Source organism: Sylvia atricapilla, chromosome 3 (assembly GCF_009819655.1).
Source record: "Sylvia atricapilla isolate bSylAtr1 chromosome 3, bSylAtr1.pri, whole genome shotgun sequence".
NCBI classification, from domain to species: domain Eukaryota; kingdom Metazoa; phylum Chordata; class Aves; order Passeriformes; family Sylviidae; genus Sylvia; species Sylvia atricapilla.
The window spans coordinates 44,668,002-44,681,569 of NC_089142.1; the positions used below are offsets into that span (position 1 = coordinate 44,668,002).

Sequence of the window (13,568 nt, forward strand, 5' to 3'; positions counted from 1 at the left end):
CACATGAAAGCTTCAGGCCCTACAGCTGGTGGCAACAAAAAGCCCCAGGTTTGTGTCATTGGGCAGGTCAGTAACACCACTGGCAGCTTCTTCTGCCCTGTGTGTGTTCCCTGTTCAATTCTGATCTTATCCCAGTGTTCTTTTCTTTTGAAATATTAAATTGTTTGAGATGTGTTATTTTCCCAGGGATTCTTTAATCCTGTGTCTCAAAGTTTTTAGAAACAGGGGAAAACTCTGAATTGATCAGTTCCATGTTGTGGCTGTGATTCTTTGGACACAATATTCCTTATGAAAGGGTTTAGTTTCTGCAACAGATAAGAGTGCTTCTTCAATCTGTGAAATTTTACGGAGATAGAGCTTTACAGAGATAAGAAGTATTAGGAAGAAGAATCTTTTAATTCTATAATTGTAATTTGATTCAGTCTCTTCTGATTGAGCTTTTAATCTCACAGGATCTCTTGCTGAGCATTTTAAAGTGTGTGGAATTCCTATGTGTTTCTTTTTTTTTTAAAGACAGTTCTTGAGAAAAACATTTATTGCTCACAGTTACTTTGCTCAAATGCAGAGAGCAGAAATGCTAAAAAAAAAGTTACTCTCAACCTAAAAGAAATATACAACATTTATAAATGTTTTAAAGCTGATTTACAAATAAAGCTATGTATCTTGGAGTCATGGAATTATTAAGATTGGAAAAGACCTAGAAGATTGTTGAGTCCAGCTGTTAACCCCTCACTGCCAAATCCACCACTAAACCATGTCCCCAAGTGCCACATCTGCAAGTCTTTACTCTGCGGATGGTGTCTCACTCACTTCCTTGGGCGGTCTGTTCTGATGCTTGACAGACCCTTTTGGTGAAGAAATTTTAATCCCAGGTCCTTTTTTGCTGTGGAGTTTCCCAGCCATTCCATCCCCAGCCTGCAGTGCTGCAGGCGGTTGTTTGGAGCCAAGTGCAGGACCCGGCACTTGGCCCTGTTGAACCTCCTACAACTGCCCTTGGCCCATGGATCCAGCCTGTCCAGAATCCCTCTGCAGAGCCTTCCTGCCCCCCAGCAGATCAACACTGCACTAATCTTTAACAACTTGATGTAAGATATTATGTCTGGTTCTTGGGGGGGGGGGGGTGGGGGGAAGCGCATGCTTTAATTTAGTGTATTGACAGTAATTTTGGCAACATTTTAATTTTTGCAGACATTTACTGAAGACATTTACGTCAACCCTTTGCTGTTCTGAAATCCTAATTTAAATTCAGTGACTAGTTCAATGTTTCATTCTCTGGAAAATCAGGAAGGAAAGCTCCTAGAATAATTTGTTGTGGACAGTCTGTAACTTGAGTGAGCAGTTCTTGTGATTCCTAAAGTTTCCTGAAGCATGAAGCTTCAAAATGTGAAGCTGTGTTGAAATACCAAGTATGAAACTTTATGTAACTTCTACATTTTGTCAGGTTTTTTTCTTGCTCTACACTAAATTTTAACTGAAAGTCAAAGTTTTAGGGCCTTTCATAGTGTGAGTATAACTTTAAAAGGCCAAATATTAGAAAAAATATTTGCCTTTGGTTACCTGCATTTTGCTTTGAATAAAGGGGAGGAATCAGCCTGATTGTCATCAGGACATGAAATTACTTTCAGTGTCTTTTTCCCCTCCTTTTTTTTTTTTTTTTTTTTTTTTTTTTTTCCTTCTGCTATTAGGGACCAAATAATTATTTGTTTTAAAACTGTTTGGTTAAAATTACTTTAAACTATAAGGAAGCATTGTACACCTCTCTGAAATAGGAAGCAATGCATTATTTATGTGCTATATTACCCCATTCTTTCTTGAAATCAGTTAATGATTATTTATTTAGAATGTTGCTGGCTGTAGTTTTAATTGAAGTATACCCTCTCCTACATGACAAGAAACTGAGGAACGTAAAAGCATTTTCAGTTTTCAATAGCTTAGTATGAGAATGTGAAAAATAGTTGTTTAAAAAACATTTAGAGCTGCCCCTAAGGAAATTGTGGGAGTTAGTTTTGTACAAAGGCATTTGGTAGATATAAAATGTCTTTGATGGTGCAGTCAGCTTTTGTCCAACCACCTGTGTGAGAAATGCAGGGATTTGTTGAGTGGCGGATCTGCCTCTCTCCTCCCCCCTCTCCCAAAAAAGTCATCTCCTTGATGAAATTGATTTGTCAGTTTGTTCCAGTCTAATGGTGTGATAGCCCAGCAGCTTTCAGTATGTTGAATAGTTAAAACCTGCTTTTGAGGTCAGTGTCAGCCACTCTGACCCCTGTGAACTGTCACCTGAGTCAGAATTGCAGGGATTAGGCCTTTGATATTGTGATGGCTTCGCCTATCAATTGACTTTTTCATTACTGAAGATGTTGGGCCTTTTGTTTCCCTTCTTAGTATGTAACCAAGCAAACTCCTAAGTAGAAGGAGCATTTGTTCTTGTTCTCTCTCTGTGCAAGTAATAGAAGTACTCATCTTTTGTGAAGTGTACCTAATTAAACACAGAAAAAATAAAAATAGGAAATACAGCATGATTGCAAGTATTTTGTGCTGCAAGTGTTTTTGAACCTCAGAATAATTTCTGGAAAATCTTAGTTTGATAAATTTGTTAGACTATAAAGTAATAAAATATTGTGTATAGAAAGCAAGGTGTCAGATTAGAAGTTACCAATCCCTTCTGCATTCAGCCTTCTAAGCCTCTGTGTGTGTGTGTGTGTGTTAAATTTAAACACAAGGGTTATTTGAATTTTCTAGTTCAGAGCATGTAACTGTTACAATATTTTATAATGTACCTATTGCTTTTTTGCATTCTCAGGGGATGAACTGTTCAGTTTATTTACCTTTTATAGCAGTCAGACACTTTGTCCTAGTCATAGATGCAGACCAAACTTTATCTTAGGATGGAATAGTTGCTACTGTAGCTCTGTGCCAGGCTTCCTGCCTTCTCCCTTTCTTTATTTGTTAGGATTTCCTGAGCTCTTGCTTGGTTTGTTTGCTCCTTGATTAAAATAAGTAAATGAAAGCATATCATAGATATGGAATAGTTGGTTCCTGCTGTATCAGGGTAAATTAGTCTAATTACACGTGGCAGTTCTGTTTGCTTGTGATGTAATGTGAAATGAGGTCCTGCCTCCCCCTAAAAAGCTCGAGCCAATTAATAAAGCTTTTAAGCTCTTTGTCACAGGCCACCGTGGAGGTCTGCAGAGAAGAACTTTAATCCAATAAACATTTCATTTAGATCATGAAAAGAAAGCATGAGGAGAAGCTCCTACAAGAGAGGGTGTTACCAGCAATTCTAGTTGTGAAGAGATGTGAGGAATTTGCCAAATTAACCAAGAGGCCTTCATATTTAACACATAAATGTGTAAAAACTAATAATAGAATAATTTAATTTGAGTTGAACCTTATATTGTTAAAATTCTAAGAAGCCACAACTGTTTTCTTCAAAGACTTTGCTGTTGAGTTGGATGGACAGGGCAAGGGGAGGTTGTGAGAAACCCAGATAGCAAATAACACTGGCTGAAGCTGGTGGAAAGGGGGAAAAAAAAGGAATAGATAATTAGGTGTAATTAGCGTGTATGAATTGTTGTCTCCCTGCCCTTGGCTTGAATAAATTTCAGAGAAAAAAAACCCTAGTGGCAAAACCCCTTTGATGTAAGAAGAGTCATTGTGGTTTGGCAGCATAAAGGCAGTGTTTTATACTTCTTACATAATGGTTGTGATACAGAAAGAGTGAATGGACCCTGCACCCCCCAGCCTGCTTTACAGCAAGGACTTTTGGATTCTCTTGAAACAAAATGCATCAGAAGTTTTCACTTGTGGGTAATGAGGTAGTGGACCTCATCAGAGCTAAGCGTAAGCCATCTTTAGCCTTTGTTTAGATCTTAATCACTTTTTTTATTATTATTATTCTGGGAAATTCAGTCTCGTAAATCATGACTACTTTTTTTTTCCTTTTTTTTTTTTTTTTTTTCCTGCCTGCCAACAGTTCTGGCAGGAGCAAAGGCTAATACTGGGGAAAAGAAATACAAATCAAATGTTAAAAAGAAAACCAACAGCATAAAAGAAATCTAGACAAATAACTTTGTCCAGGGTATAATTCCAGTGAAGTACATGTATTGGGTGAATTTGACCCTTAGCTTACGAAACATCGTGTTATAAATTCAGCGTGAACTCTTGGTGTTTGTTTTTCACAGAACGCCACAGCTTGCTTATTAGGAGATTGAAAGTTACAGTCATTACTGGTCCTTTAGCAGAACTGGGTGTTATGCAGTGATTTGTGGTTTGCAGGTGGGTTTTTTTCTTTTGTATTTATTCTTATTCTGCAAGGAAGATTTTTTTTTCTGAAGTGATGTGAAATGGGGAGCACTGTTCAGTGTAATTCTTAGTGCATGGAAGTTTACTCTGCCATTCTTCTGTTCCCTGACTGGAAAAAGGAGAGGCTACTTGTCTCCGAGCCAGCACAGCCACATCTGTACCTCCTGAATTCTTTCACTTTTGTTTGAATATCTGAAATACTATTCACAGAACAGTACATTTTAAGAGTCTCTCTTTTTATTCATGCACCATTATTTTACAAGTTAATTGTCTATTTTTCCTCTTCTTAGGGGGTAGCTGATTTGTAGCTAGACATTAAAATAAGTTATTGAAAAGTTGTACAATAGATCGTATGTTCCTTGTGGTAGCAAGAATAGTGGGGTTTCTTAGTTGCTAAAGTTTTGAAGGCTGTAATGTAAACTTGTGCAACTTCTACTGAATGAATTTTGCCTCTCAATTTATCTCTGCTAAACTCTTCAGCTTAAAGTTTAAATGTTCTTGTCACAAATGTAAGGAAAAGATTGATTGAAGCAGTTATATTTGGCAATATTTCTTTTCCCAGATCTTTGTGTTCTAAGGCCACTGAAAAATAATTCACAATAATTCAAAAATAAGCAAAATTTTGTTATCCCAAATCAACTTGAGAGTGATTATTTTCCCAAATATTGTACGGGATTCTTGGATGATATTTAGAAAGTTTTCAAAAAAAATTGTTTATGTGGTTCTTTGTGGGGTTTTTTGTTTGGTTTAGTTTGTTTGGGGTTTTTTTTTGTTGGTTTTTTTGTTTACTTTTGTTACATTGTTTGCAATTGCTATAAGCATGAAGTATCTGAGGCTATTGTAACAATTTCCCATATCTCATTATTGCAGAAGAATGTAGGGGAAAAGACTGTAAAAAACCCCTTAGTTAACCCTGTAAAGCATTGCACTGTTTTGTAGAGCAAATAGCCTTTTCTGCTTGAAGTTAATTTGGTCTGTGAAAGGCAATACCTGAATACCATGCCAGATAAGTAATTATTCCTGATTGTAATGTTGGGGGTTTTTTTGAGCTATAGGTCACAGGAAATTCAGTTAGGGTAAAGTATGTACAAAGCTAAGAAATATGCACATTTTCTGTTGTAAGATTGTGTAAAAATTATTTACAGTTAATACTTGCACAAAGGTTAGAAAGGTTGATGAAGTGATATTTAGTTTTGCTTTACTATTCACTGCATGTCAGAATGTAATTATGACTGATTCATGAAACTGTCTTAGCAATGAACCATCTTTATTAAAATGCTGATCAAGAAAAGAGCTGACAGTAATAAAGAATAGAACACTTTAGTCTTGTTGCTTTTGAATGATTGCTAATTACCCCAGAGGTCATATATAGTGCTTATGAGGATTCATTGACATTTTCTTTAAGTCTACTGTTTCAACAACATCTGAACAAGGAGACAAAACTAAATGTACATCCAGCAATGCTTGGACCAAGTTCTTCTTCACCACCAAATACCTGGTAATTCCCTTTCTCCTTCCTCCTCTCCCTAAGTACATCTCAATCCCATGGACTAGTGGAGCAGAAAGTTAGGAGTGCTACAGAATTGATTAATTCTTCTTTTTTTTTTTTTAATTATTTGGTGCCTTGTTTTTTTTTTTTTTGTTTGTTTGTTTGTTTGGTTTGTTTGGGTTTTTTTTTTGTTTTGTTTTGTTTTGTTTTTTTGTGCTTTTTTGTTTGTGCTTTTTTTGTTTTCAAGTAAGGCAGAAGGATAAAAGGAGCAGCCCTTTGAAGGTTCCTCACCTGTACCATGCATGCTCATGACTAAGTCTGGCTGATCTCCTTGTAGAGCTGCACCAGAGGGAAACTGCACTTACCCTTGTACACTTTCTCTCAGCTGCCTGTGGACAGACCTGTCCAGCTCATGAGTCCCAGCTGGACCAGACTGACATTCTGACATTTCACATTCTGGTAACTGTCACATGCTGGTGACTTTGAGAGTACGCTGAATTAAAAACCTGTTGGTATGCTTTGTATATCAGCAATAATTTTTTTCATTACATGCTACATTTTTCCTTAAGATGATTCTAGTTCTAACATAGTTATGGAAAATGCCAGTTGTATTGGTATCCTTTGGATGGAGAAGGCTTTTCTTGAAATTGCTCAAGGAATAATTTTAAGAAATAAGAAATAATATTCTAGTTAATAATCTAACATTATGTGGAGTCAAATAATGAAAAATGAAAATGGGTAAGTCTAGTGAGCTTTGTTTACCTGAGGGACTCTTTCTGTCTTAGCTGGTGACTCTCATCACATGTCTACATTTGATATGGGAGAACATCTTAGGCTGAATGTAAATGTATGAGAAGAATGATTGCAAATGAACCTAATTATTTTCTGATTTGCTGGAGGAAAGGAGTATTAGTGATCCTGTGCACTGTTAATGGAGACCAAATCAGAGGATGCATTTGAAAAGAAGGATGAGACCTATGTGAAAATTGTGATTTCTTTTCCTCAGAAAGAGTGGCTGGAAGTTGCACTTCTTAGATAGGCATGGTTACTAATATTGGGTGTTCTAATGTGCTTGTTCAGAGGCCAGGAGTATTAATTATGCAGCTTTGCCTGCTTGGGGATAGAACTATACTCTTCTTTGCTGATACAGAAAATGAGGATTTGGTACTGCAAGATGCAGTGCTGCCACTGCATTTTCCAGGTGTCTGGTTTGACCCACATGTGGAAGGCTGTGAAAACTCAGCAGGTGTGGGAATTAAGTTGATGCTCCTAAATTGAAGCACTCTGGTATCTTTGTTCCCCTACACCTTCTCTGGAAGTCTTCAGACAGGTGAGTTTGACAGCTAAGTGCTAATGTGAGTACTCCAGTTAGTTCTTTAGCTGTTGGTAAGAATTCTGAGGTGATTCTTGTGGTCTAATAGGATGATTTATAAGTTGTGGGATTTATTTTTTTTTTTCATTTTAATACCATTAAAAATCAGAGCAGAGAGCGGTAATTGGGTTGATGTACAGTGATCTTCAAGGTTAAGAAATATCCACTCACCTGGATTATCCAGTGTTACCAGCTGATCACAATATGTGAGCTCAGAGGGCACATGATTCTTAGTACAGTGCTTATTGTGACCATAAGGGCATCTACAGCATTTCAGGGCTTTTTGTGCCACAGGAGGGACACGTGTGACACACGTCTTGAGGATTTGCAGGTTATCCAGCTAGCTTGGACTAGCTTTTGAAATTTTCTGAAGTTTCTTACTTCATAATAATCTATCCTGTTGTGTGCTTTAATTTCTTGAGCAGTTAAACATTTTAATAGCTACCAATCTTGATTGCAGCAATAGAGGAATATCAGAGGTGCTTACTGGAAAAAAAAAGTATTTGTTAGTCTGTATTTAATAACCTTCAAGAGTAGGTCTATTGACAGTCTAATTTTATCTATTCTGTCAGAAGTGATTGTTTTAAATGTTGTGTCTTGAGTTGAGCCATGAGGCTTTACATTTTTTTTCCTTTCTGGAATAAAAAGATTTTGTGCTACTCAGTGGGAATGAGTGCATGCTTACACTGTGTTTTTAACTTACTAATTGCATTTTCAATTCTGTAATTGTATTTGCTCTTTGTATACATAAATACATAAATGACATCAAATAAATTGTATAACTAATTAGTTTTATGCATTTGAATTGAATAGGGTAAGTTAGACTTTAAATATCTCAGTAGAATAGAAAATCTATTGGAAACTGTGGATGGTTCCACTAGACTGACGGTAGCTTCAATATTAAGTATTTATTTCAAAAGAAGTTTAGCCCAAAATAAAATTTGAAAATTTAAAACTCCATCCTAACAAATGGAAACCAATTGTTATAGTTATGGGTTTGACAATGAAGTGCTAACAACCTGAGCACTCCAATTAGTTCTTTGGCTGTTGATTAGGATTCCATGGTGATTAGTGTGTGTGAGAATGCAATCACATCCATAAGGGTTTAATCAGTCCCGTGCTGGATGAGGAAGTCCAAAGATGGAGAAAGTAGAACTTCTATATGTAATCTTAGGGGGTTTCCCCATGCTGTAAGAAGCTGAAGGGTAGAAAGTAGAGAAGCCTATATTTTCACCCCTCTCCAAACTTCTAGGATTTTAAAATTATAGCACTGATTTTTTAGTACGATGATGGAAGAGAATAATGTTGTGGATACCTGTGAAGGGTAGACAAGATGCATAGTGATGACTAACATAGGCACCCTCTCTCATGTTCAGTATTCTTACACTTGTGAGCAGGATTTGTTTTTCCATACCATGCAACCATGTATCTGGTTTTCCTTTTTGCAAATCTAGTATTTTAAGTGTTTAGCTTGGACATTTACATTATTTTGATGTGCTTCTTTTGTTATATGTTCTGCACTCTTTTTTAACATGTAAAGCATGTATCCTAAAAAAAAATTATAAATATGAATGTTTTTCCTTCTGCATTCCTGTGAAACAGATAAGGGAATGTGTACAGAAAAAAAGAACCATGGTAGGTACCCCTGTTGACAAAGGAAACCCCAAAAGGAAAAGCTTTTGGCTCTCTACTCAGCACATAACTTCTCTGGGATCTTTCTGACTGAGCAAAAGTGACCATGTGCTGCATCTCCCTTTAGAACCATCTCCACATGGAGTTGGGTTACATTCTTAACTTGAGAGAAGAGGTGATGTTGTTATTGGCAGTGCAAGCAATCCTCCTCCTACTGCCCTTCAGTGCTCTGCTGCTGCTGTCCCACCTTTTCTCTTCTCTACTGTGTAGAGCTCAGTTTGTGTAAATAACATTTCCCACCCCCATTTGGTGGTTTGGGGTTTTCTTTTGTTATTTTCCGTTAGCACCTATGGATCTGTACTTGCATATATTCACATAAGGAAAGGTTGTTCTTACCCTGCAAAGCTTATAATCTAACTGCAGGAATCATGTCTTAAAGAGCTGTTTTTTGAGAGCATGTTGTGATTCAGATTATGGTGTTTGAGTTCATTTTATGTATATTCATACAGTGTCTTAACACAATAGGTGTGGGAGCTTTGAAGTGTCTTAGTGAAAATAATTAGCAATGAGCATGGATGGAAACATGAACCTGTAGAAGAGTTAGGAAAGGGTTAGGTTCCTGTGGCTCTTCTATTTGTATTTAGAATATGATCTCTGAATGGCCAGAGTACCTTCCTGAACTGACCATCAGTCTCCGTCAGTCTGGAGAGGCCAAACACATCAATTAATTAGGAACTTCCAAGGAGTATAATGCCAAATATTTTCAAAAGTACTAAGTATTTCTTGGTTCCTGTTAGCTGTCCCCTGCTTTTATGCTTGCACTGTGTATTACAGAAAACTGCTGTATGACACAATTCTGTTTTTACATTTTGTTTATATTTGGTTGAGTTGACTATCGCCTCCTAAGGAAGCAAAAAATCATTAGGACTATATGAACTGTGTTTTTTATAGATCTCTGAACAGGATTCTGCTATTGCATTTTTGGCTGAAAGGTCTGTACATCTATCAGATGTCATGTTGTATCATATTAGAATCAAAAATACTACATTATTACAGACATATGAGCAAACCTTATAGGGAAGGAAGTAGCTTAAAAAGTGTCCAAAAACATAAATAATTTTTGAACACATAAGTTTTTTTTAACTAGAGTCACTAATGATAGTGGTTTTTCCTGAAGAGTGATAATACTAATTACTTCAAAGACAGAGAAAAGAGAAAAAAAAGAGAAGGAAGACAAGAAAAAAAAAAAAAGGCATCTTCTCTGTTCTCTGTAGCTGTATTGGTCTGTATTGGTAGTATTGTATTTATGTCTTCAGTTCCACAGTTCATACCTCCAAACCTCACTCAGTTAAATCATGGAGTCATAAAAGCTCTTGGTGCATGTAAGGAGTGACAAGAGTGAATAGTATGTAAGTGGAAACTGGAACACAATTGAAACTGTAGCACTGGGCATCATCAAGCTGCACTGAGCTGCATAATACAGCCCAGTATAAGTCTGTATCTGAGTGCACAGGACACCTGCTTGTCATTAGCAGCCGAGCCTCCAGCACCACTGTAAATATCAGGGAAGAAATGTACACCAGCTGCAGTGTTCAGGTGTGCTTTTTTACTTTCAGCCCTGCCATAACCATGGAATACTCCCAAGTATATGTGGGTCTCTGTTCACTTTTCGCTATGTGCAACGCAACATCCTGAGGGAGCAGTAGAATTTAAAAATCCTGCTTGAAGGTCAGAGATGAGGCTGAATTCATGTAAAATTCCCATCTCTTTGTTTCCAGGAAAAAAATGTAATGATTAACAGCATTACTAAATATGCAAGTACCTAAAGTTAATCTAAGTAATCTCATAGACCTCAAAGGTGTAGTAGTAATCTGCAGGATTTTTCCCCCTATTAACATAAAGAAAATAGTACTTAAGTTAATCTACTGCTTTGGAAAAATAAACCATTAGGTGGAAAGATGCTGGCAAAGAAAAGCTAAGTGAACTAGCTTTGCTGTGAAATTTCAGTAATCTTCCTTCTGGCCTTGCCTGCTATACTGATGCTGAGGAAAAGCTTAAACATCCTCCCTCCCCTGTGCATATTATTACATGCCTCTGGAACTTTTTTCTTCTGCTCTGTTATTCTCTTTCTTTGTGAGCTCTCACGAAAAGAAAGGGAATAGATTATAATAATATTGTAGCACCCATGCTATTGTGTTTGCAGTAGCCTTAGTCCAAGATAATGATTTGATTAGCATGGCTTTTTCACTTACTGGAATTAAAGATACATGGATTTTCCTGAGATTCTGTGCTTTCAGGATGATTTTTTTTTACCTTCTTTCTTCAGCTTTCTTCAGTATCTCTTTGCAGAGAAGTTGGAGGTTTAAAGTAGGTATAGAGCCTTCACTAATAGCCAGTAGCAAAAAATTAGTGCAATGAGTCATCACAGTAATTCCTGCAGATATTTGTGATCTGTGTCCTATGCAATGCATTTGTTCAAAAGGGCTATTGTTCCTTAAACCACTGATGATAGTTCTTCTAAATGTTTTCTCTGCAATGTAGTTGCCATGAATGAGGTTTGACATTTTCAATTTCGTTACTTGAATGGCCTCAAGGAGGCTTTGAAAAATTGAAACATGCTGAATATGAAACGCTTAACAAGAATATTAAAGATAAACCAATAGTTCATGGTGCAGTGAAGAAGCAGACTGATTTAGTGGATTCTAGCAAATGGAAGAATTTTATTGGTGTTGAATTACATTTTTAAAAAGTTTTATTGTTTTAATTAAATTGTTGATAGAGCTATATTTTCTAAAATACTAAAACTTTCCTCTCTTTCTTCTATAGCTTCTTTTGTTCTTGCTATATATAACACCCAGAAGTTGTGTGTGTTGGAAGTAGTCATAACAGATAAGCAGAGCTGTTCCCTTTACCAGTGGCAGGGGGGAGAGGTTAAAATCTTGATCTTACTGATACTAGTGAGAATTTTGCTCTCAGCCTCAGGCCTTGAATCAAAAAAAGCACCCTTTAGTACAGCTGGGTTTAAGTTTTATAACAGAAGCAATAATTCTAACTACTCAGGGATGTCTTTATCACTCTTAGAATCTTACAGGTTGTTTAAAGGGGAGCAAAAAAGATCCTTTTCTGAGTTAATTCAGACATTGCAAAAATGGAATAAAATCTTTTAGATATAGAGCTTTGTTTATTCCCGCCTTGTCCATCTTGCAGCAAAATTTGGTGTGGTTCATATATTTGATATTTGTATTATAAAATCTTTATCTTCATAGTAGAAGGAAAAGATAAAATTATTTTTACTTTATAAAATACAAGTGGTTTCACTTGTTGCTAGAATTTGTTTCTGTTCCATTAAACTTCTAGTGCTTCTAACTTTGTATTTCAAAACGTATATATTTTAATGTGAAAACAATTATTTTTGCAACAAAGCAGCGCCTAGAGAGAATGAGTAATATCCACCCTCATTTCACCCCATGTGCTTCTAATCTATATTAATTTTTTAGTTGATGGACTTGTGATAGACCTTTTTGTTTTGCATGTGTGAGTGATTTTCAGCTTATTTCTTTGCTTTGATAATTGCAAATGAGAATTCAGTTTTTAGATCTTGAATTTCAGTTTTGCAGATGATATTCATGCTGATGGTTTTTCACAGCAGTATGTCTTCTCTGTATCACAGACAATAGTAAATACAGCTTTGGCTCGAGGAAAGCTATTCTTTTTTTTATTTTTTTATTTTTTTGTCTCTGTAGAAATACTGCAGCACAGTCCAGCTTGATTCTGGAATAGACTACAGGAAACGAGCTCTTCCAGCTGCTGGAAAACTTTACTACCTGTAAGTTTATTTATGATACTGTATTTGCTCTCTTTTTCCTTCTTATTAGCCAATAATTTTCTATTCAATGGGAAATGAAAAATGTATAGTAGAATTAGCAGGGTATGACTTTTCCTTTCTTTGCCTTCTGGTCCATTTTGTTCAGCAAACCGCCTTCCATTATGCCTTGATATTAACTTCATTAAACTACATTTTCGGTATCCACACTAGCATCATTTATAATGTGTGACTGAATAAAAACTAATTAGATTTTTTTGGGGAGGTGTGGTGTTTGGAGAACTGAAGTGACAGATGGTTAGAAAGTAATGAATATCCTCTTGTAAGAAATTGTACAATTCTCTTATAATAGAAGAACATCCTTATTGTATTTAAGTAATTAAGTATTTATAGAAATCCAATGACAAGGATTCATTTAATTTTGGGTGTTTCCAATGCTGTGGATTGAAAAACCCAACACCCTTCTGTTTTGACAGATTGTTTTTGTTTATCATGACAAAATTTCTTTAGCACTTTATATTTGCAAATAAATCTGTTTTAAAATATATTCACAGTTGTGTTTCTGGTTGCAGCATAAATCTGCCTAATAAGAACATCCTCTTTAATACTTTGAAACCGTTGCAATGCAAACATTTTTCTGTCTTACATTTTCTCTTGTAATATTATTTAATCAGTGACAACCTGAACAAAGCAGACTACAACAGCTTAATATTAGAAATATAACAGTTGTACCTTTAAAACACTGATTTTAAAATCATATTTCCATTAAGAAAAGTGGGGTATTTTCATTGTTATGATGGGTGTTTGAAACCAAGTATGGTACTTTTCAATGAAGTTAGTTGTTGTAGTTATTTGTCTGGAAGGAGAACTACTGCTTGGTAGAACTACAACTGGTAACTCTTCCCGCTTTTGAAAGGAAGTGACAGAATTTCATACATGGAAAACAGGTC

The 13,568-nt window shown here is 36.0% G+C and overlaps 1 protein-coding gene across 3 annotated transcripts in view; it reads left to right on the top strand.

The window, feature by feature from the left end:
• AFG1L (AFG1 like ATPase) overlaps positions 1–13,568 on the top strand; it is a 62,984-nt gene that overhangs the window by 30,182 nt on the left and 19,234 nt on the right. For all 3 annotated transcript variants that reach the window (XM_066315222.1, XM_066315224.1, XM_066315223.1), the window contains one exon: positions 12,539–12,621. In XM_066315222.1, coding sequence (XP_066171319.1) covers positions 12,539–12,621 — 83 coding nt within the window. The remainder of the gene's footprint in view (positions 1–12,538; positions 12,622–13,568) is intronic.